The 25,535-nt window shown below is 41.4% G+C and overlaps 1 protein-coding gene across 3 annotated transcripts in view; it reads right to left on the bottom strand.

The window, feature by feature from the left end:
• Positions 1-25,535, bottom strand: part of RNF213 (ring finger protein 213) — a 271,043-nt gene that overhangs the window by 102,389 nt on the left and 143,119 nt on the right. For all 3 annotated transcript variants that reach the window (XM_073649777.1, XM_073649776.1, XM_073649778.1), the window contains exons 13-18: positions 19,859-20,012; positions 19,594-19,752; positions 9,868-9,957; positions 3,759-3,881; positions 2,770-2,953; positions 44-217 (exon numbers count right to left, since the gene is read on the bottom strand). In XM_073649777.1, coding sequence (XP_073505878.1) covers positions 44-217; positions 2,770-2,953; positions 3,759-3,881; positions 9,868-9,957; positions 19,594-19,752; positions 19,859-20,012 — 884 coding nt within the window. The remainder of the gene's footprint in view (positions 1-43; positions 218-2,769; positions 2,954-3,758; positions 3,882-9,867; positions 9,958-19,593; positions 19,753-19,858; positions 20,013-25,535) is intronic.

Genomic DNA, 25,535 nt, shown 5'->3' with positions numbered 1-25,535 from the left:
TTAGAATTCAATACATTATATTAGTTTCGGACAAAGAACTTACTAAGTTTAAAAATATCCAAAAACTGCTTTTTGTTCTTCAAAACATACTCCAAATGTTTAAAAATCACAGTGCCGTCAATGACACTTTTTCTGGCATCTAGAAACATAGATTCAGAGAAGGCCACCAGCTCCTGAATATCATCATTAGTATGCTCAATGATACTTGTGTCTGTGCCTAAAATACAAAAAATACAACATCATATTACAGATTAAGTGCTGGTTTTTTTTGCTTTCTTTCTCCTCTTCCCTCTTCTGCATAAGGGTTGGTCCTTGTTCTCACTGTACTGAATATTGTTACCACAAGTGAACAAAGCTACTAGTACTAATAAGAATTAATTATAATTAATTATATTACTTAGGTTCTATTAATTATATTAATAGAAGACAAAAAAGAGAACTGTAATGCTAAAACTCATATGGTGAAAAAAAAATCCCTAGCTAATAACATGCAAATATCTGAAAAGTCAATATTGACCCCTTGCCATATGACTTTGGTAAAAAATCGGACACTTAATTTGCCGTCACGGATTTCAGGGCATTTGCCCTTCATCAGTGCAAAGCAAGAGGTCTGATTTGGCTGGGTGAGAGGCCCAAGACATGGGGTGTTTCATATTTAATATTCTGAGAAGCATAACTTGGCCTTACACTGACTTGGCTTCTCTACATAAGTACAGGGTGGGCCATTTATATGGATACACCTAAATTAAATGGGAATGGTTGGTGATATCAACTTCCTGTTTGAGGCACATTAGTATATGGGAGGGGGAAAACTTTTTCAGATGGGTGGTGACCATGGCGGCCATTTTGAAGTCAGCCTTTTTGGATCCAACTTTATTATTTTCAATGGGAAGAGGGTCATGTGACACATCAAACTTATTGAGAATTTCATAAGAAAAACAATGGTGTGCTTGGTTTTAATGCAACTATTCTTTCATGAGTTTTTTTACAAGTTTATGACCACTTACAAAATGTGTTCAAAGTGCTGCCCATTGTGTTGGATTGTCAATGCGACCCTCTTCTCCCACTCTTGACACACTGATAGCAACACCGCAGAAGAAATGCTAGCACAGGCTTCCAGTATCCGTTGTTTCAGATGCTGCACATCTCGTATCGTCACAGCATAGACAATTGCCTTCAGATGACCCCAAAGATAAAAGTCTTAGGGGGTCAGATTGGGAGGCCTTGGTGGCCATTCAACTGGCCCATGACGACCAATCCACTTTCCAGGAAACTGTTCATGTAGGAATGCTCGGACCTGACACCCATAATGTGGTGGTGCACCATCTTGTTGGAAAAACTCAGGGAACGTGCCATCTTCAGTGCATAAAGAGGGCAACACATCATCATGTAGCTATTTCATATATCCAGTGGCATTGAGGTTTCCATTGATGAAGAATGGCCCCACTATCTTTGTACCCCATATACCACACCATACCATCAAGATACGACCCAGTACTTATGGAGAGAAGCCAAATCAGAGTAAGGCCAAGTTACGCTTCTCAGAATATTAAATATGAAACACCCCAAATCATAGGCCTCTCACCCAGCCAAATCAGACCTCCTAACTCCATACCCCAAAATCAAACTATATAGTGAATTGTATTTGGAAACTGATGAGTTGTTGATTTTTGCCCTGGATGGAAAATTGCGGTGTAAATTGTTGATGTAAATTTAAATGTTTAGATACAGATTTATCTCACAAATGTATGCTTAAATTTTCGAATTACAGCTACAGGTTTTCTCAGTAGAACGGGAACAAAGTTCTAGGCTTGAAAATTAGCTCTGCTCCTTCAAGAGAGAAAAAAAAGTCTCTGTAGCGCCATCTATTGGAGATACTTATCCAAAATGTCAGTGTAACCATTTAACCACTTCAAGACCAGGCCATTTACCCCCATTCCTGAGAAGGCACATTGTCAGGTTTTTTATACGCGCGGTTTAAAGAGCTGTAAGCATTTTTCGGTCTCGGATCTTCAAACACTTTCGCATCTTTTTTTCATGATACATGGGGCTTAAGGTTTATATGATATTAATACTTTTTTATTGTTTTGTCGATAACAGGTGATAAAGGAAAAATAAAGGAAATTTGTGACGGTTTTTCCACATTTTAATTTTTTTTATGACCACAAAGGACGACTAAAATACATTTTAGAATTTGTGCCCCTTTCTGTAACAATTATTTTAAAATATCAGACACAGGGTTGTTTGAAAGGGGTGGGGCTGGTAACAGCAATTTTTGATTGAAAGTGGCTTTCTATTTATTAATTTATCATTTATTTCATATAGTATGCCCCTATAAGACCAAACACTTTAGAGAGACATTTTAACATTGAAATAATTTTTTTAAGTCTGAGTTCCTGTGTAACTGGTGATGGTATATTAGTCCTAGTTACAGTGGAAATGCAGTCCCTTAACTGCATAGCAGAGTTGACTGTGTCTCCTAGGACCCAGTATCTCCTGTTTACACCTAGCGTGTAAATGATCGAGCTGGAACTAGAGGAGGTAGCGCTGTTAGCACTTCATATTACTGTATACACAGTACTTGTGCAGTGCTGTATATACAGTGATCTGACAGCTGGCTTCCCGCCCCTGCACAACTTTTTATTGTTTGCCAGCCCCCAACCAAAGAAAGCAGAGAAAAGTAAACAGGAATATATTAACGATACAATTTATTAGGAAATATAATATAAACATAATCTGGAGATATAAAAAAGAAAAAAAAAAACTTACCATAAAGTTTGAATATATATGCAGCATCATCCCACTCTAAAAGATGCTGTAAGATTCTGTCATTGTCCATGATGCACTTTCCATGGTCATCTTTTGGCCAGGAATTCAGTATAACGCTTGACACCAATTGCCCAAAATTTGTCAAGTCATATGTATCCAGTTGCTTGAGAATATTATTCTCAGACTAGGAATGAAAAGTGGGAAAACAACAGTGAAGGTAACCAAATTGCATGGTCTACCCGGGGTTAAACATCTAATTTTCACTCTCGGAAAAAATCAACGCTTGAGTTTGTGTCTGAATGAGTCCAAAACTGCAGTGTAATCTGTGGCGAAACATAGTAGTAAGTGTTTAATCTCCCTGCAGCGAAACCACTGGGGAAATTAAGGATTACCCATTCAAAGCAAGGGGTTGGCAATGTAAATCAAGACAAGTCCTCAAGAGTGAGAAACGCTCTTTACTCTGGACAAAAAAAAAAATAAGAGGATCCTGAAAAGGAATCTGTTCTATTAACTCAAGAACTTATTGCATATCGTAGATAAAATTCAATACTGCTGAAGGTAAAAGTGCAATGACAGGTAGAGCACTAGAGAAGAAGCCATGCACAGTAATTGCGGCTCCTATCCAAAGTGGTAGCACTTATTTTACAAAAGCAATATGTCTGTAAAATAACATTAAAATTACAATGGAAAACCGTTAAAATAAATATTAGAATGTTCTAGAAGTATAAAAAAAGGAAGTTGACTGGCAAAAATAATAATTACTGTAAATTGCTCAATTGTTGTGGTCTATATTTTGACACCAAGCCTAATAAATGCTTAGAAACATTGTTTCTATGCTCTCAGGCTGTAGAATTAGTGGATATTTTCAGCAAAAATCAACATCAAAATTTCAGTTAGTACAAGTGAATGGTAATGGGTGAAATCTGATGTGTAGATCTCTGTGTGTTCGGATGATGATTTTTCTTGTCAATAAATATGGCTGAATATACCTGACATGCAAAATGCACGGCTTCAATGGCACAGTCCTTAAAACATTTATTTATTGATGGGTGAAGCTCTTTCAATAGAGTTTGCTCCTTGCAATACATCAGAATCTGTTTAATAGGCTCCTCCTGTAACCAAAAAGCAACATGAAAACACAAAATATCAAAACTACAGCAAAAGTGCCTTATAATCCATATCATATATTCCGTATATAGAAAAATTACTGTATAATTAACATTGTTGAAAGAGAAAACCCGGCTCCCCTCATCTTGCTTAGAGAAATAATATAAGTACTGTGAAACTGCTTTGAGATGACGACAGAAAATTTCACAAAAATTGTCTTCTATTCTTGTTGTCCCCTCAATTTACCCCTTTACTCCCCGGGCCATTTTTCATTTTTGTTTTTTCCTCCCCTTCTTCCAAGAGCCATAACTTTTTTTTTTTTTTTTTCCGTCAATATGGCCGTGAGAGGGCTTGTTTTATTGCGGGACGAGTTGTACTTTTGAAAGACATCACTGATTTTACCATATAGTGTACTGGAAAAAGGGAAAAAAATATTCCATGTGCGGTGAAATTGCAAAAACAAGTGCAATTCCACAGTTGTTTGAGATTTTTATTTACCATGTTCACTATATGGTAAAACTGACCTGGCAATATGACTCTCTAGGTCAGTACGAGTACGCAGATACCAAACTTGTATACGTTGTTTTTTATTTAAGTGGTGAAAAAAAAATCTGAAATTTGCACGAAAAAATGTTGCCAATTTCTGAGACCCGTAATGTTTTCATTTTTCGTGATCTGGCGCTGGGTGAGGGCTTATTTTTTGTGCCTTGAGCTGACATTTTTATTTACACCTTTTGGGGTAGATACGATGTTTCTTATTTCATTTTATTGCAAAGTTGTGGCGGCCAAAAAATACGTAATTCTGGCGTTTTGATTCTTTTTCTCATTACGCCATTTACCGACCGGATTAATTGTTTTTATATTTTGGTAGATCAAATTTTTCTGAAAGCAGTGATACTAAATATGTGTATTTTTTTAATTGTTTTATTTTCAACAGAGCAAAAAGGTGAATGAGTGGAACTTGTATTTTTTTTTAGTTTTTTTCCTAATTATTAAAAACTTTATTTTTTTGCTTTACTTTTTACTTTAATTTAATAGTCCCTTTAGGAGACTTGAAGCTGCGATCGTCTGATCATCTGCACTATACATAGCAGGGCTTCAGCACTATGTATAGCAGAAATGATGATCTCCTATGAAGGCCGGCCACAAGCCGGCATTTCCAGGAGTATCATAATGACAGGCACAGGGATCATCAGCAGACTCCTGGCTGTCATGACAACCCATCGGCACCCCACGATCACGGGTCAGGCGCCAATGGACGGGATTAATTATGTGCTTTCGGCTGGCGTGTGTTAAATCCTGCTGTCAGTGATTGACAGCGAGATTTACCAGGTTAACAGCCGTGGGTGGAGCACTGCTCCACCTGCTGCTGTTAAAGACACATGATGACTGATTAAATCAGTCATGTGCTGTGAAAGAAGAGCGCTCACACGCTGAGATATTCAGAGGAGCAGCAGGAATAAAATAAAACCACTTCTGACCTTGTGACAGGTCCTCCTTAAAAAAAACTATGCTACTGTTCTTCTGAACCTATAAATGCACTCTGCAGACAGGAATCTGTCAGTGTGGGATTTCTATGGGTTTTGAAATAAATGTAACAATTAGTCATTTTCTCATTCGAGGTACAAGACTTTGAGGCTGCGTTCACACCTAGTGGCCACGGTGTGTTTTTTGCCACTTAGACAAAAAATGCACCATTTGCAGTGATTTTCAAAAATCGCAGCCACACGCAGGCAGACTAAGTTGGCAACCATGGGGGCCTCAGCGGACCCCTGTCTGCCTTGACAACCAATCGGCACCAAGCGATTCTGATCCGCTTCGTACACTGGCCCCTAACATGTGACATAGATGCATGTTATACAGCCAACCAAAACAAAACAACGAAAAAGGAGCCAACAGTTTAAAGATATGCATCAAAATTTATTAGTACATATATGATCAGACAAAAGCAGGAATCAGTGTGGAAAACACATGAGGAATAAAAACCAGCAACAACCCTCTCCACATGGCGGACACATACAGGACCAAACAGTACAATATAAGGCGGATATAGACTATCTAAGTATTGAAGGAGTAACACCATATATAGATGATATATCAATACCTATTTCCAAGTACAGCATATATACTAGACTAAAATACCCATGCTGTCCTATATTGCTGAGTATACGTTCCCTATCATATGCCAAAGTCACTATATATACATACCAGAGATATCCAGTTTCAGCAAAAGACAGTCAGGGAATAGTCAGGAATTTAGAGGTCCGTCTAAGGTCGGCACATGCACAGCAGAGAACCACCGAAACGCGCGTCGGGGCTTCTCTGCTCTGCATGTGCCGACCTTAGACGGACCTCTAAATTCCTGACTATTCCCTGACTGTCTTTTGCTGAAACTGGATATCTCTGGTATGTATATATTGTGACTTTGGCATATGATAGGGAACGTATACTCAGCAATATAGGACAGCATGGGTATTTTAGTCTAGTATATATGCTGTACTTGGAAATAGGTATTGATATATCATCTATATATGGTGTTACTCCTTCAATACTTAGATAGTCTATATCCGCCTTATATTGTACTGTTTGGTCCTGTATGTGTCCGCCATGTGGAGAGGGTTGTTGCGGGTTTTTATTCCTCATGTGTTTTCCACACTGATTCCTGCTTTTGTCTGATCATATATGTACCGTATATTCCGGCGTATAAGACGACTTTTGAAGACTGAAAAATCTTCTGTCTAGTCTGGGGTCGTCTTATACGCCGGTAATGCTTTTGAACTTTCAGAAATTGACATGCGGGGATACTCTGGGGGTGTTAATAAGCTGCCGTGGCCGTATCCCTGCCATGTCGGAGTTAATATAAGGTGGAGGGAGTTAAAATACGGCGGCGGTAGGTCCAGACAGTCAGCGCTTCTGTGCTGAAACTGACACATCGCTGCGTATTCCCAGCTCCGGACACAGCGCAGGGCTTCTGTGCCGACAGCTTTCACTTGTCACAGAAGCGCTGCGCTGTGTCCGGAGCTGGGAAGTTCGCATCGCTTCTGTGACAATATATGAAAAGCCGGCAATTCAGCAGCGGCATAAGCCGGCACCCGACAATTTAGAATAGAAAGAATAGAGCTTCACACATAGATTAGATAGACAGAAACATGTCAGCCACATATATACGAAGTACAGTGACAGTGTTGCTTACTGTACTTGTCATTTAGTGTAAAGGATTTATTAAAACAAATAATAGTGTTTTCATGCACCGTCTCTTTAAAAAAGCCGGCCGGCAATTCAGCAGCGGTACCCGACAATTTATAACAGACAGAATAGAGCTTCACACATAGATTAGATAGATAGAAACATGTCAGTCACATATATATGAAGTACAGTGATAGTGTTGGTTACTGTACTTGTCATTTAGTGTTAAAATAAAGGATTTATTTAAAAAAAAATTGGCGTGGGGTTCCCCTTAATTTTAGGCTCTAGCGGAGGTTAAGCAGACAGCTGGGGCAGATGTTTGAAGCCTGGGAAGGGGGTAATACCCACGGAGCTTCCCAGGCTACTAATATCAGCCCCCAGCTGAATACCTAGCCTTTACTAGCTATTAAAATGGGGGACCCCCCCAAAAAAATGACGTGGGGTCCCCCCTAATTTAATAGCTAGCAAAGGCTAGGCAGACAGCTGGGGGCTGATATTAATAGCCCAGGAAGGGAGCCATGAATATTGGCCCCCTCCCAGGCTAGAAACACCAGCCGTCAGCCGCCCCAGAAATGGCGCATCCATAGGATGCGCCAATTCTGGCACTTAGCCTCGCTCTTCCACGCTGCCCTGGTGCGGTGGCAGGGGGTAATAGGGTTGGGGTTGATGTCAGCTTATAATGCCAGCTGACATCAAGCCCAGGTTAGTAATGGAGAGGCGTCTATAAGACACCCCCATTACTAACCCCATAGTCAAAGTTAAAAAAAACACAAACACCCAGAATAAAGTCCTTTAATTGAAATAAAGACACAATCCTTTATTGTTCTAAATTAAACCATACTTACCGTCACGCCCATTCCAGCTGAAGCCAACGATCTCCTGCAATAAAAGAAAAATAATAAACCAACCTCATCCTTACCTTTCCATGGCTCCCACAACAGCTTCAGCTCTGCTACATCGAGATGACAGGCTGGACCGCAGCAGAACGCCGCCATCCAGCCTGTCATCCCGCAGACACTGAGAAGCGCAGGCATGCTTGCGCTCCTCAGTGTCTCGCTGTGACGGCATCCAGATGAGCCGACAATGAACTCAGCTCACCTCCTGGACGTCCGTCACTGACAGCGTGGGAAACTTCTACTGCGCATGCGGGGAGCAGGAGAATTTTCCCACGCTGTCAGTGACGTGCATGAGGTGAGCCGAGTTCATTGGACATGATCTCGGCTCATCTGGATGCCGTCACAGTCAGACACTGAGGAGCACAAGCATGCCTGCGCTTCTCAGTGTCTGCCGCATGGCAAGCTGAACGGCAGCGTTCTGCTGCGGTGCAGCCTGTCATGTGAATGTAGCAGAGCTGGACCGGTCCTGGGAACCATGGAGAGGTAAGGATGAGGTTGCTTTATTATTTTACTTTTATTGCAGGAGATCGTTGGCTTCAGCTGGAATGGGCGTGATGGTAAGTATGGTTTAATTTAGAACATTAAAAAATTGTGTCTTTATTTCAATTAAAGGACTTTATTCTGGGTGTTGTGTTTTTTTTAATTACTTTACTAGAAATTCATGGCGGTCATGTCTAATATTGGCGTGACCCCATGAATTTCGGGCTTAGGGCCAGCTGATAATGCCAAGCTGGCCCTAACCCCTTTATTACCCAGTGAGCCACCGCACCAGGGCCCTGGATGAGTTGGGTACAGCGCCAGAAGATGGCGCTTCTATGAACGCGCCATTTTCCGGGGTGGCTGCGGACTGCAATTTGCAGCGGGGGGGGGGCCAGAAAGCTTGGGTCTCCCTGCGCTGCAGATTCCAGCCCCCAGCTGCCTAGTTGTACCTGGCTGGACACAAAAATAGGGCGAAGCCCCACGTCTTTTTTTTTTAATTATTTCATGAAATAATTAAAAAAAATAGGGCTTCCCTATATTGTTGTGTCCGGCCAGGTACAAATAGGCAGCTGGTGGTTGGGGGCAGCCCGTTCCTGCCTGCTGTACCTGGCTGGACACAAAAATATGGCGAAGCCCACGTCAACATTTTTGGGAAAAATTAATTACAAAATTAATAATAATTTAGGGACTGCATCTTTATTAACCCCTCAATTGTCATTTAGTGTTAAAATAAAGGATTTTTTAAAAAGAAAATTGGCGTGGGATCCACCATCATTATAGTCTCTAGTGGAGGTTAAGCAGACAGCTGGGGCAGATGTTTGAAGTCTGGGAAGGGGGTAATACCCACGGAGCTTCCCAGGCTACTAATATCAGCCCCCAGCTGAATACCTAGCCTTTAGTAGCTATTAGAATGGGGGACCCCCCCAAAAAATGACGTGGGGTCCCCCCTATTTTAATATGTTTATGAGTGACAGTTTTCCTGCTATATACCTGCATGTCATAAGAATTTAAATTAAAAAAGGACCATGTTAAATTCAAATCAGTTTTTTTTTAATTTTTACCGGTGTTTGGTATGCGTTGGAAAAGGGGTAGTCTTATACGGTGAATATATCCTAAACTCTATATTTTAACAGGAAAGTAGGGGGGTCGTCTTATACACCAGGTCGTCTTATACGCCGGAATATACGGTACTAATAAATGTTGATGCATATCTTTAAACTGTTGGCTCCTTTTTCGTTGTTTTGTTTGGCTTTGTAATTTATGGCGATGGAGCTCAATATGTCCGTCATAGGGTAGTATTGAATAGAGTAATAATTCTATGACTATTAATATTTGACACGATATATACTATCTACTCATGATTAGCGTGTATTATATGCATGTTATACAGCAGCAACCGATTAACAATAATATTGCCTAGATTTCATACCTGATTAATTTTTCTGCACAGTAGAGGTAGGAGAGAGGCTTTCCACTTCGGAGTGACTGTTTCACCAGCGTTCAGAATCAGACTCCATGCCTAGGATTTAAAATATTTGGAGAATAATCTGAAGATTCAATTCATAAAAAGGGAAGATGGCAGATCACATGCACAGACGCCTGTCATGGCATCCTGGAGGAAAAATAACATTCTAATATGATCCAAAAGTAAATCTTGTACAGAAATTCTATTCTCTGATGGTCACATGCACAGCACACTGCCTAAAAACAGGGCAGTGGGAATGAGTTTTTCTCCAGCCTGCTTTCACCCTTTATCGATTTTAAGACCTTTCCATTCCCTATTCAGACCATAATGATGCATTTATTCATAGTCCCAAGACTGGAAGTTGATGAAATGTGGAGAAACAAGTCTTCACGCTGCCCGAGTACCTTGATTAAAGATATTAACAATGACTGCTAGTATAAATTTATGGCCACATCTGCCAATATCCGCAAAAATCGATGGAAACTAGGATAGTATGTAATTGCAACTTATCTGCTACATCATTGTCTGACGGGCCACTTGCCTCCTTTGGGCATCCTGCAATCTTTAGCTACATGTCTTTCATGTTCATTGGAAACCTAATGTCTTACTATACGTTCATGAACTTTCCAAAATTGTTGTAAGGTGGGGGGGGCAAAAAAAAAAAGTAAAAACTAATGTTTCAAGGGAAAAATTAGATAGAAGTTTCCCAAGCTTCTCCCAGGATATGGTCAATGAAAAATTACCATTAGAATGTTGTGCATTTGCAGTCGGTTTTTTTCACTAACTCATTCACTTGAATGGGCGAGTTCTGTTCCCAAAATGAACTACTTCAAGGACAGAGGTCTTTTTGGCTTTTTCCCCTCACACGGCTCCATTCAATTGGATAAGGTAGTTTTGCAGTCGTATTTTTTAATCACCTGCTAACATATCCCACAGAAGCTTACAACGAAGGCAGAACATGAAAAGACAAAATCGGACATTACATAGTAACAACCTAATAGGCAGTTTATAGGGAATCTGTCACCAGGTTTTTGCTATGTAAACTGAAGACAGTATGCTGTAGGGGTTAAAACATAGATTTCAGAGATGCCTCTCTTATCAAGCTCCATGGTTTTCTTTACCTGCAATGATTGTTTTAGCACCAGGAACTGGTCATTGCTGGATGAGCTTCCTGGTCCAACTCCACCCCTTTCTGCAATAAGCAGCTCACTGTCTATGGACATAGTACACAGAGAGCCTGGTGTGGGCGGGGGAAGTTTTCTCAGCTCTGCTTCATCCTAAATCTAAAATCTCTGATTGTGTGGGAATGGCTGCACCCAGTAATCTAAGTGATACATCGCTGGATTCAGCTTCTCTTTGCCTACATTACTCTGCTCTCAGATGAGGTAGCAAAAACCAGCTGACAGATTCCCTTTAATGAGGAATGAGGGCTCTGTTATTTCAATCGTGTTTTACACTAATAAAGTGTCGCCCATGAGAATGTGATGGCCACAGTCTTGTGCTGTCCCTGTAAGCTTAACGTCTCAGGCCAGTGATGGGCTGCAGTGGTCATGAGAACAAAACGTGCAGGTGAACAGAGGAGTATAAGTATTTTTTTAAAATTATATTACCACATTCCCTATTTTCAGGATATGTATTCATAGGCAGAAAGCCAATTTATTTTTCAGGTTGTACCTTAGGGCAAAAAAAAGAAGTGTACTGCAATACTTTTGGCAATCCTAAACTACTACTTGCAGCATGCCTGGACAACTTATGTGTTGACATGCTGAGCGTTGTATATTTCAAGTATTGGAGTAAAATGGTTTAAATCTGCACTGCCGGTGGAAAAGTGATGAGGAGTCAGGAATCCAAGAATGTGGTTTATTGTTCAATGCATTCCAAAGAGTCACACTTCTTCATCGGGACAAACCACAGCGATGTGTCCTGATGAAGACATGTGATACTTCGAAACGTGTTGACCAATAAAACGCACTCTTGGTCTGCAGCAGCCTTATGCCTTTTTAGCGGTTGTGATCACACAACCCGACCAGGTGAGCACCAATGCACACATTCTATTAATTTTATCCAGATAAGACCATATTGAGCTTACTGTCCTTCCAGCTCCATATTCTCTTTGAGAGTTGAAGATTAGTACGGGAAGTGATACAAAGAGAAGCAGCCCCCAAATATTGCTGAAAGCATCAGTTTTTTTATAAAGTAATAACTCCCCTCAAAACATCAGTCATCAGCATTAACCTTAAAGAACTTACCCCCTCTGCCACAGTTACAGAACATTACTAATGATGAGCGAGGACTGAAAGGCTCGGGTACTCGTTGTTCGAGTCGAGCAAATCGTAATACTCGGGTGCTTGACCCGAGTAACGAGTACAATGTAAGTCAATGGGAAACTCGAGCATTTTTTCGGTGGCACCCCCCCCGGAGGTCTGAAGGGGATCTAAAAATGGTCAAATCAATGGAAAACAGTACTGAAATGACATGGGAACAGCAAGGGGAAGACCTTTGGAAGCAGCTCTGAATCTCAGGTTGCTGCTGTAAACAAAGTGGTCAGAGTATTACGCCACTTTTACGGACTGACAAAACATACAAAAACGATGATAAAATGGATATTCCTGTAAAAACTGTTAAACATTTCTTTCAAGGGTAATGACTTGTATATAAAGCAAAATAAATTACAGAAAAAAAATGCTCCTCCACACCTTGGGCTATGTTCACATGTAGTGTTTTTGATGCATTTTTGCACGTTCACATTGCTTTCAACGGTGAAAATTACATTCACCAGTAAATGTAATTATAACATTTTACTACCTTATCTGGCCACGTGGTTTGTAAGACATGATCAAACACATAGTTTCATTATGAAGGAGGTACTCTGAAAGTCTCAAAGCCTATTTTTACAGGGCGGCCCTTACTATTGTTAGAGGGCCAGTAGTCGGCCCTCACTATTGTTTGAGTGCCAGCTGGCATCTTGGGGACAGATGAGACCAAGATAGAGCTTTTTGGTAAAGCACATCATTCAACTGTTATTGTAAATGTACTGAGGCCTACAAATAAAAGAACACAGTAATTACAGTCAAATATGGTGGAGGTTCGAAGATATTTAGAGGTTGTTTTGCTGCCTCTGGCACTGGGTGCCTTGACTGTGAGCAAAGTATTATGAAATGTGAACATTCCCATAGGATTTTGGGTCACAATGTAGTGCCCAGTGTCATAAAGCTGGATTTGCATCCTAGGTCATGGGGTCTTCCAGCAGGACAATGACCCCAAACATAATTTAAGAAGCCCCCAGAAATGGATGGAAACAAAGCACTAGATTTCTGAAGTGGTAATGCCAGCTCGAGTAGCGTCAAGTCTCCCACCACTACATCTTACATATAGAAGCTGTAGAGAACCTGCAAATTACACATTAAATCATTAAATTTTGTTCACTTTGATTCATTTGTCAAATTTGAAAAATTTCTGTAAACTTCGATGAGTTTCTGACAACTATGATAAATTGCTGTCAACTTTGATTAATTTCTGAGTACAAATCACAGTAAAAATTATGAATCGGTCAATGAGTGTATGGGAAAAAAATCAATCTAGTTATGGACTGTGGAAGAGATGTATGCGACCAGAAAGAACGCTCATTTCCAGCCGATGTTACCACCTAGCACCTGTTGGTATTGTAAATGCAGCTAACAGCAGTATCAATAGGGAATAGAATCGTTTTTTGTTTGGTTGCAGCATCAAAGAGCATAAGGCAATAATCCCTGGCTGGATCCATGTAATATGCTATCCATAGTGCGATAGCTCACCCGTACATGAATTTCAGATGAGCGGTAATACTGTAGAATATAAAATAGATTTTAACTGGACCCGAAGGGGTTTTTTTGGGACATGGCAGCACCAAACTGTGGAGAAACGCAAGCAACCCTGTCTGCTTTGATGAGTTTCTAAGCACAGATTATATTAAAAATTTATTAAGGAGAGGGCCTCCTATACTGTTAATGCGTATGCAGTAAGTGCAAGGGCTGCCAAAAATTAGGACGCACTCTAATACCACTTTGAAGAGACATAGTGGAGGGCCTCAGTGAAAACATTTTTTTCCCCATTATTAAGGAGTGGGTCTCCTAGACTGGTAATGCCCATGCACTAAGTGCATGGGCTGAAAAACATTTACCCCTGGGGGGTATATATGAACATACTGTATAACATATAGAATGTTAGAGCTAGGCCTCTAAAAATTGTTCCTACGGGCATCATAAACACCCTTAAAAAAAATAATGTGGGTGTTGCATGATGTTCATCCTGTTGATATAGTGGTGGAGGATGAGGTGAAGAAGGAGAAGGAGGACGACATAAAAAAAGACGACATCCTGAAGCGTATACCCATGTCTGGGTGTGAATGAGTGCATGGGAATAGACCAAGAAAAAAAAATGGATTTGAGTTTATGTTACGCTGCTATCATTCGGTAGTGTTGAGCAGTCTGGGCCAATCCAGCCCTTCTTCACTTTGACAAGAGTCAGCCTGTCAGCATTTTGAGTTGACAGACGGATGCGCTTATCGGTTATAATTCCACCAGCGGCACTAAAAACCCGCTCTGACGGGGGCGTGGGCTGGCCAGGCATGTGAGTGGATGCACGGCAGTAGAGCTCCGGGGATAGCACACTTGCTGGAGGATACACTGGGCCCCTAACTCTGTGAAACCAGACGTCACAGTCTCCCCACACACCCTGGCACTTACCGGCACACAGAGGAGGAGTGATAATGGCCGGAGGAGCGAAGCACAGGGAGGTAGCGGCGGAAGAGGACAGGATTGTCCAAGATGGCACTCGGTAGGTACAAGGGCAGTAAAATCCGTAGCCACAAGTGCTGCATCAAAATTAGCAGGCTTTGCTAGAGCCCCGGGCAGGGAAGCCCACACTAGCAATGAAGTGCACATTCAGATTGTGGAAGTAACTAATCGCTTCTCTGCGTTATCAGAAGACTTTAATAACACTGCGTAAAAGGACTCTGGCAGCCCCAGTGTCCAGCAACCTAAGGCAGAAATCACTCCCTCCCTCCATGACTCAGATCAGCACATAATCGAGCCCACAATAAAGGATGAATTTATGGTTGTAAGACAGTATGGATCTGCTATATCCTCACTGAGCAGCCCGATGGGGGAGATGAAAGAGGATTTTTCCTACATGAGACAGGGGTGCAACAGAGGGAAGAATTAGTGACCTGGAGGATAAACCGTCTCAAATCATTAGAGACAGCCACAGACATGATCAACAGATGCTGACCTTGCTATCTAAAACAGATGATCTGGAGAATAGACTCAGGCGGAACAAAGTAAGGGTAGTTTGTATCCCTGAAAAAACTGAGGATAATAACCCTACTAAGTATTTTGAGAAAAGACTGAGCTCTATGTTTTGGACGGAATACCTGTCTCCACTCTTTGCTGTGGAAGACAGCACATAGGGTGCCAACCCGACCACTACCACCAGGGGCTCCCCCCCTCACCCAGTCTTAATGAAGCTCCTGCATTATAAAGACAGGGATGCCATACTCAGAGTGCCCCAGGATAAGGGAGACATTTCTATTAACTACCAGAGAATTTTCTTTTTTTCCGGATTACTCCATTGAGGTTTCAAAACGCAGGGCACAGCTGCTGGACGTAACGCGACGGCTACATAATCTGCAAACATCATATTCCATGCTTTACCCTGCGAGACTAGTAGTGGCTGCTTTGGGAAAGACCTTTTTCTTTGAACACCCTAGTGATGCACTCCGTTGGATTGACCTAAATGAGCAGAGGATCCATCAAAGTCAACAACGTTGAACCTGGTTGCCATCAGCAACTACCTGATTGATTGTTGGGGTCACACCCTTTATTATAACCCACGGTCCAGTGGACACATTTATCATGTTTTATATCCGATTATTATTGCAAGATCCCAAGAAGAGTTTACCCCCTTTCTCTTTCCTACTTTAGGTTGTTTGTTTGCCTCGTATTCGGCTACAGGATGGACTGGTGCCTCCATTCATTCAATTTAAAGGTTTGAATGTGTTTTTGGGGTTTACGTTCTTGTAATATGTCATTTGGTTTAATGGCCTAACAGTAGTCTATAAATCATTGATATTTTTCACCCCCTATATGATCAGACACAAGGGCTGATCAAATTAATTTCCTGGAATATTAGAGGTCTGAGACACTCCTTAAAGAGAGTGGCTGTTATGGAGTATACCCGAGATCATTTGCCAGCAGTGGTGTGTCTGCAGGAAGCACATTTTGGGAAAAACAATGTTGCAGGTATGAAACATTCATGAATTGCCCACAGTTTTCATTCTACCTTTTCAAGCTACTCTAGTGGGGTTAGTATCCTAGCGCATAGAGCTATCCCTTTTGAATTGATACCTCTGAAATAGAAAATAAATATTACTTATCGTAGTTTACATTCCTCATCCCTACAATAATGCTGTTATTAATAAGCGTTGCAATATTTTTCATAGGGTGGCAGGAGTTCCAGTTTTATGCATGGGAGACTTTAATAATATTGTCCATCCATATTGGGACGGATTTAAATCAGATACTACCACAAAAACTACCTCTATTATTAAGTTAGGAGAAATACTGTCAGAATTATCATTATCAGATAATGTATCCTAATATTAGACAGTTCTCCTGTTATTCCAAATCACACAATACATTATCACGCAATGATTTAGTTTTAGGCACGGAACATTTTTCCCACAGCGTTAGCGTCCCTGACCACAAGCCCTTGTCCACGTGTCCATGGTTAGGTGAACCTTTCCAGTAATTGCGTTGTTGAGGGCACAGGTAACGTTCTGGGACACGTGCCTGTGTAAGCCGGGTACGGCACACCGGGAAAAATAGTGGCGGCTGGGGACCGAGTACTGAGGGACGGCCGCCATGAGGTTGCGGAAAGCTTCAGTCACCACATGCCTAAAAGGCAACATTTCCAGTGCAAGCAGTCTGGAAATGTGGCAATTTAGTATTGTGGCATGTGGATTGGTGGCTGTGAATTTGCGCTTGCGTTCCAAGGACTGGGGAAGAGAAACTGAATGCTGCGCTGGGATAAGGACATGGACGTGGTTGCTGACGGTGGTTGCAAGCAGGGCTGTGAAGTTGGTAAGCCAAACCTCCGACTCCAATTCCAACTCCTGAATTTCCATGACACCGACTCCAACTTCGACTCCCTCATACATGGCTCATGTTTAAGTGATACATTTACTGTAGCACAGACTCATCTCAGCTAAAAGTCTAGATCCTTAGATGCGGAATAGGACAGAAATTTATAAGACATTTCATAACTTTCCAAAATTCTTATGAAAAAAATATTCCCCACAAACTGCATTGAACTACTGTACCCAATTTATTATATATTTTATGAGTTGGAGTTGGTCCATTTTATACCGACTCCGATTCAGACTCCAACTCCACAGCCCTGGCTTCAAGTGTGCAACGACAGGTGCAGGGCGGGAGGCATCTTCACCTGCGTCATGGACAGGGAATTGGCATGCATGCATGCACAACAGCGGAGCAGGCAGTGGTGTCACCTGCAGACACTGTTTCTGGACCCTGGCGATTGGCCCAATTAGTCGGATGCTTTGCCATCATTTGTCTGAGCATGCTGGTGGTGGTCAGGCTTGTAGTTTTGCTTCCCCTACTGATGCTGGCATGGCTGATGCTGCAAGTGGTCTTTTTGGGGTAAACTGGACAGTCTTTAAAAAAAGAGCTAACAGTTGGACTGGCAACTTCCCTCATGTTTGTGTTCTGGGAAACAGTTGCCCGTCTTGAGTCTGGCCATCCCACTGCTTCTTCCTGCCTTTTGTGGTGCTATGGCTCCCTACCCCCTCTGCGCTGCTGTCCTCGCTATGCACGTCACCTTCCCAGGTTGGGTCAGTGACTTCATCGTTCACCACCTCGTCTTCCACGTATACACCCTGGTCCTCCTCCTAACTTTCTAGCAATTGTGTCTCATCATCATAATCCACCTCTTGGACAGTAATTGCACTTTCCCACCGTTGCCTTCTTGTGACCGTGGTTGCTCAAATATTTGGGCATCACTCCATGCAATCTCCTCATGTCCTGCTTGAAGCGGGCAGGGCGAGAAGCCCAAATCTATAAATGGAAATGTCAACAGCTCCTCAGAGTGTCCAGGTGTGGGATCACTTGTCACTTGGCATTTGGCATGGTGGGAGGAAGGAGTATCAGGGTGAGGAATATGTGGTCCACATTCACGGCTACTAAGACTGGACCATGTCGAAGACAGGGTGGTGGTAGCAAACTGACTGGAAGCATTATCTGCTATCCAACCAACAACCTTTTCACACTGGTCTGGCTTCAAGTGTGGTGTTCTGTGGCCCCCTAGGAAGTCGACTGGAAGCTAGGTGGAAATGATGTGGGTGTTTGTTGTGCTCCAGCAGCAGGCACAGTTTCACCTTGCCCATGGCCTCGGCATGCACCATCAGCATCACGTCCACTTCCCCATCCCTTATTACGTGCCTTGCCAATTTTAAATGGAGTATAATATTTTGCAGTTTGCAAAAAACTTCACGATTATTACCGCAGTAATATTTGATCACCTCTGATGATGGACAAGTTTCTCTGCTTCCACTATACACCAATGCTATTCAAATAAACCAAGTCTGGCTGTATGTTGTCAACAAGCAAATGGATCAGTATAAATGGTGTATTATAGTGCTTTTCACAAAAATGATCAGGATTACGAGCAATAAGAATATTATTAGCCCTGATATCTAGGGCTATTGATAAGAGTTCCAGCAGCAGAAAGAATGTGCAATGGACCCTATTCTGTACTATAGTAGCTCTCCACAAACTCTGCCTAACTACTGCTAACAGCAGTATTAATATTCATCAGAATGAGCCTTTATAAGGACTGTTAGTGTAGATGAAATTAATAATAGTGGTGTGGAATCCCCGCCTAAAATAACCGCCAATTCTCTCCCTCGCTCAGCTGCAGCTCTCCCTACTCTGCCTGTTTGATGGGGTAGACTGTGACTAGCATGGCGGCGCCAGGTTTATATAGACCCAATGACGCTATGCGGCCAGCCAAACACTGTAATGCTCACAACCAACATGGCTATTGCATTACAGTGACTGACAGGCAATCCCTGCATATTAACTGCCTGCCAAAAAAGCGCCAACCGTACGGGATGGGGACTCGAGCTCCCGTCGGAACATTCAAGAAATACTCACCGAGTACAGAGCATCTCGAGCACTGTGATGCTTGGGCGAATTACAAGTAGTGACAAGCATGCCCGCTCATTACTAAACATTACCCTCCACAAATATTGCAAACAGCCCCATTGATCTTACAATTATTCTCTAAAACATTTTGTAAGGCCACCTGGTGACTTTTTTTTTTTTTTTTTTTTTTTTAGAAGAATAACAGAATATGTGGCTTATGGAAAAGGGTGTATTTTTTATTTCTCTAATTACATCTATTTAAAATATTGCATTTTTACAGCTGAAATTTTAGTAAAACAAGAAAAAAAACAGTAAGTGGGAAAATTAGTGATAAGTAAGCTTTAAAATAAATACATCAAGTTCATCAGGTCTATCTACATAATCAAACATGCAGTTTATATTGTGAAATCTGTTGACAGCCCTGCTGTAAAATAAAATTATTTTTCCATTTGTTTTCTGGAATCCTTTAAATATTAAATCAATATGTTACCTGCATTTCAAGAGAAAATGTTCTTGTTCTTGTGCTATAATAAGCAAATTTTTGCCCAAACACATCTTCGAGCCACTTTAGCGTTAGCGATGTAGTGTTGTCAAACACTTGCACTATCTCAGGCTGCAATGATTCAGTTTCAGTTTCATCACTTTCGTTCTAAGATGAAAAACAACAATGACCGAAAGAAATAGTTTATTCGTTTAAATTGTGAAACTAAAAAAGTGTCACTTGTACGTCAAACACATCTTCAGTGCGTACTCACCGGTAAACCTGAGTATCTTAATAAAGTTAGGATGATCTCTGCAGACAGGGCCGCTAGCTCACAACAGACCTTTAGATATCCATTGGAAAGGATAGCATGGTGCAGATCAAGGCCGGCTTTACAACACTTCTGAAATGACTCAACCGTCAATGGCCTACAAGTGGTCACAAAATAAAATGAAAAATTACATTAAACGTACAGCAGTGGCCAAAAATTTGGAGACTTTTGTCCAAGGGAGTGGGCGCAAACACAATTTTGCCTAAATATAGAAAGATACGTAAACCTCCAACAGCCACTTCTCCCAACCATCCAGGAGCAATTTGGTGATGAACAATGATTTTTCCAGCATGATGGAGACCATGTTGCAAGCCAGAAAGTGATAACCAAGTGGCTTCATGAACAAAACATTGAAATTTTGGTTCCACAGTCAGGAAACCCCCCATGGGAACCTGTGATCAATCCTCAAACAGCGGGTGGGCAAACAAAAACACAGAAATTGTGATGAACTTCAAGCACAGATTAGACAAGAATTGGTTGTCATCAATCAGGATTTGGTCCAGAAGCTGACATCCAGCTGACAGAACGAAGGGCAGAAGTTTTAAAAAATAAGCGAAAACCCAGTAAACATTGTAAGTTTTTGTATAAATTTGTGGTATTTAGCAATTATAGTTTTAAAACTTAGCACATTCTTATATTTGTATTTCAATAACCATAGAAACATCTGGCTAAAACAATGTGCACATTGACAGTTCACTCTCTCACCGGCTCAGATCAGAAGTAACAAGCCGGCAGGAGAGTGCACTGTCACTGTGCACTGTAAGAATACCCGATGCACAGAGACCAGCGCTGCTTCCACAAGTGGCTAGGGGCAGCATTGGTCTCTGCCCAGGTCTGATGTAGAGACTCCCAATTCAGTGATGTGTCACTTACTGGGCTGCTTGCTGCCTTTTTGATAAAATCACTGTTTCATCTGCTGTAGATCTACCAGTTCTCTGAATGCTGAGCTCTGTATAACACCACTGACACCACTGATTGATAGCTTTCTGTGTACACTGTGGGCGTAGTTACACAGAGCTCATGAATATGTAGGACTACATGATATAAGGTTTACTAGTCCTCTAGTGATAATCTCCTGCTGATGAAACTGTGATTTTATCAAAACTACAGCAAGTAGTCCAGTAAGAGACACATCGCTGGAATCAGGGTCTCTGTCTCTACATTATGCTGCTCTTTAGATTAATGGCAGAAACCTGATGACATATTCCCTTTAACAGGAACTTAATTTTCTTCTCCTTCAAGGCCCAATGTATAGTAAAACATAACAACATGACATTATAGGTAATTGTATGCAAAGGAGAAATTTAAATACAGTTTAATATTAGTTTTAAATGGAAAACTTAACCTTCTACATCATAACCTTTTACGTGCAGGAACTATGTGTAAAAAGAGATGCAGCAGCCAACATCTTTCATAATGTAACACATCAAAGGGTATTTTTACGTCACGTCCATGTAATTATAACAAAGCTCTGCATGTTTTCCACAGTGTTAAAAAATCATTGCAAAAAAAACGAAAATATGAATTTACCCAAAAATCAGCTGCTCTACATTAAAAATAAGCTAAGTTAGGATGTGAATAGTGAAGTTCACAAGCTGGAAAGATAGAAATCATTATGATGACATGATTCAGGGCCAATGATTTGAAAAAGATTAGGGTAGTATAAAACATGGAACATAAGTTTATCCACTAGATGACTTCATTGAAAAGATTTTAACAACTGTACATATAGCCCTAAACAATATTTATTGGCATCAAAATGTAAAAGTACACCAAAAAGAAACCACTATGCAAGGTGAAATCAAACAGCTCTGACTATCCAGACAAAGTTTTTTAACAAATATTCAGTGATGTAAGCCGTTCAAACATCAATAATTTATTGGTCCCAAAAATAGAAAGATGATACATACAGTTGTGCTCAAAAGTTTACATACCCCGGCAGAATTTTTGCTTTCTTGGCCTTGTTTCAGAGAATATGAATGATAACAAAAAAAACTTTTTATCCACTCATGGTTATTGGTTGGTGTGGTGAGGCCAGGGACTGGAAATTCATATTCCCAGTTATGAAGGTCTCAGCAGGAATGCTAGTCAGTCTGACTTCAAAGGACCCCAGGGGAAATGGTGTATTCCCCACAGTCAGGATATGACTTAATTACCATTACGTTACTATGCCGCCTCCAAAAGGCAATTACCAAAAGGATGCTATAGCCCAGGATGGCGTTCACAAGGACAAAGTATTTACATCAGCATTTGTTTCCCTTCAATACATCAACCCCTGGGAGCCTCCGTTCACACCAGGGTGACAAGCCAGGAGAGAATAGAATACAGGTCAGCTAGGATATATACCTTTGTAGTGCAAACGCCTATTCCTGACAAGAGTATGGGGGGAGCTAATTGAATCATGGCAATGAGCTAATTGAATCACTCTGGGGAGATCTCAAACGTGCAGTTCATGCTAGACAGCCCAGGAATTTACAGGAACTGGAGACTTTTTGCCAAGAAGAATGGGCAGCTTTACCATCTGAGAAAATAAAGAACCACATCCACAACTACCACAAAAGACTTCAAGCTGTCATTGATGTTAAAGGGGGCAATACACGGTATTAAGAACTGGGGTATGTGAACTTTTGATCAGGGTCATTTGGATGTTTTTGGTTGTCATTAAGTTTTAAAAAGAGATTACACAGTAGTTTGACAATTAATGGCTTCACCCAACCAATAACCATGAGTGGAGAAAAAGTTTTTTTTGTTATCATTCATATTCTCTGAAACAAGGCCAAAAAAGCAAAAAGTCTTCCGGGATGTGTAAACTTTTGAGCACAACTGTATCCCCTATTTTTTGCATGTAGGTTTGATAGGAAGCATCTAGAAGAGCAATTTCCTTTATAATAAACTGAATGGCTTGGGTCAAACAATAGCTTGGCTTGGTTTCTCACAATAGAAGCTTGTGGAAAGATATCCTAATTGACCTAAAACGGGAAAGGTTTATTCTGATTTCATGTCAGATATTGAGAAAAACCATGCATATGCGTCTATTTATACAGTGTATGTAAACTTCTGAGACCGATAAATTATACTATATGGAGGCCTGTGGGGAGTGCATTATACTATATAGAGGCCTATGGGGAGTTCATTATACTGTATGGAGACCTATGGAAAGTGCATTATACTAAATGGAGGCTATTTAGGTGGCCATCACACAGTGATGGGGCCACAATACAGTGTGGGGATTACAGTGAGGGGGGCATCATACAATAAGGGGCCCATCATACACTGTGGAAGCTAATGTGGGGTCTTTGCACAGTGTGGGGACCATTATATAATGTTAGGGCCATCAAACAGTTTGGGAGCTACTATGGGGTCAGTATACTGTGGGAGGTGCTATACAGTGTGGGGGTCATTACACTGTGCATAGGAGAGCATGATACTGTGTAGAGGGGAGCAGCACATGGGTGAGACTCAGGACATTATTAAATGTTAACTGGTCATTTATTGTTATAGGGGCACTCAGGTTATTGTGACTGTCAAAGGGGCACACAGAGGGCACTATTACTTTCTAGGGGGAAAAATGTGGCCATCATTTTCTAGGTCACTTGAACAAGGCATTAATATATTCTAGAGGTTTGTTTTACCATCTAGAGGGCACACAGCAGGTGCAGTAATAGGGACACGTACGGCAGCAGAAGCTCAGCATTGGGGTATAAGCGGATAAGGAGTTTGTATAGGTTGGGGAGAGATGGGGACGGTTCTGGAAATGTGAGAAGCCATATATGTCTTTGATATCATCGCTGCAGCTGAGTTGTAGCTAGAAAAAGTTGTCATGTCGGTCTGGGCCAGATGGAAAGAAAGGAAAAGTGAATGACTCCACCAAAAAGATTGTCAGCTGTAAGTCTCTACCCGTAGCTATATTGTAATCATCAACATGTTCTGCAGGACTGGTATCTACCACTATATAGTCACCATATAGCAGTAATACCAGTGTTGGACTTTACAACAATTAGAAAGGAGTGTGAGAAAAAATTATATATGTAGATGTGTCTATTTAGCCATAGAACCTATATGTATGACACATAAACTAAATGCAGTATAAAATATAACATTTATTAATGATAATTTAAAAGTACATAATAAAAATAAAAGATGGGGAAAGGAGTCACAAAAAAGAAAGGCCACAGAGGTAAGTATCAGCAATACGTCCGTCTGAATGAAACCGTTGAGATCAACTTCCAAGATGACATCCAAGTACACGACCTTTTCTCTTCCAGTAGTGAAAGTAAGCTTAATATTTTGGTTGTTATTGTTGAGTAGATTAATGAACGATGTAACATCTTTCAGGGAACCCTGCCATAAGAAAAAAATATCATCTATATATCTCCCCCAGTATAAGATGCTACTAGACTGAGGTAATGGATTAGTCATAAGAAATTCCCTTTCCCACAGCCCCAGGAAATCTCACATGCACTCACTTGTATCATTACACACCCCTTTATATCCTCTTTCACTTCCCCCCTCCGTTCCACCGCTCAATATGATCTTCCATCTGCTTCTCCCTGCGTCTCACACGGTGGAACGCACACCTCAGCATACTTCCTGTGCCTCCGGCACCACGTCACTTCCGGTTTGTGCGTTCCACCGGTTCAATGACACGCACGCCGGCACCCGATTTCCCCAGCTGATCTGCGCTCTTGTGAGTCGCACATCGGCAGGGGGAAAGGCTATACGGCCATACGATATGGCGCCATATCAGTAACGCAGCACATGTGTAAACAGTACTTCTTCATCATTTCCTGTTCCCCCATTGGCTGGACTTTTTATAAATACCCTTCTATCCTTCATCTCACTATATCCTTGTGAAAGCTCCGGCGAAACGCGCGTTGGATCCAGGTCTCACGGGTCAGTACCAGCCTAAATATGTAACACATGCCCGATCCTTGCACACCATTCTCACCTTGTTCTGTTACTTTTATATACATCCAATATTGTGGGAAGTATACTAGCACATTGCACTTTACCACTGTTTCACTTTATTATCTGTATATATAACATTTTAACACTTCATGTGGAGAATTGGTTGATATATTCATTTCGTGCATGTTTATCCTAGTATTGCTGATACTTACCTCTGTGGCCTTTCTTTTTTGTGACTCCTTTCCCCATCTTTTATTTTTATTATGTACAGTGTTGGACTTTGTATAGACATTATTTTAGTAACAGTGCAGTCATCTGCTGAGGTTCTCCTACATCCACTATTAGGATGCGCCACCATAGCTGTGATCAGTGTTATCTGGTTAAGGGCCCACTCAGAAGTTTCGGCCCCCCTGAACCAAAACCCTAGCTATGCCAGTGATTTATCTTCAGGAGCCCACCGTTTCCCTGCCTCTTGGCTTCCTTCAACTTGACAGGGGGCAGTGCACTCCTGATGATTTAAAGTTCAAACCAGCGCATCACTGGGCTGCTGGTCTGAACTTGGCGCTCTGCCATGCTGCCATCAGAGAAAGCTTTGCACCTGCAGCATTGGAGGAGCACAAGGAGGCTAAAGCTTGTCTGATCCAGCGATGCCACCAGCTTTAGAGAAGCACTGTCAAGTGCTATGGTTTGCCTAGAAAACCTATGCAAAAGG

Source organism: Phyllobates terribilis, unplaced genomic scaffold (assembly GCF_046119375.1).
Source record: "Phyllobates terribilis strain yellow unplaced genomic scaffold, ASM4611937v1 Scaffold_10__3_contigs__length_209671492, whole genome shotgun sequence".
NCBI classification, from domain to species: Eukaryota; Metazoa; Chordata; class Amphibia; order Anura; family Dendrobatidae; genus Phyllobates; species Phyllobates terribilis.
The sequence above is the reverse complement of the archived record's forward strand: the minus strand, read 5'-3'. Positions and strand labels throughout refer to the sequence as shown.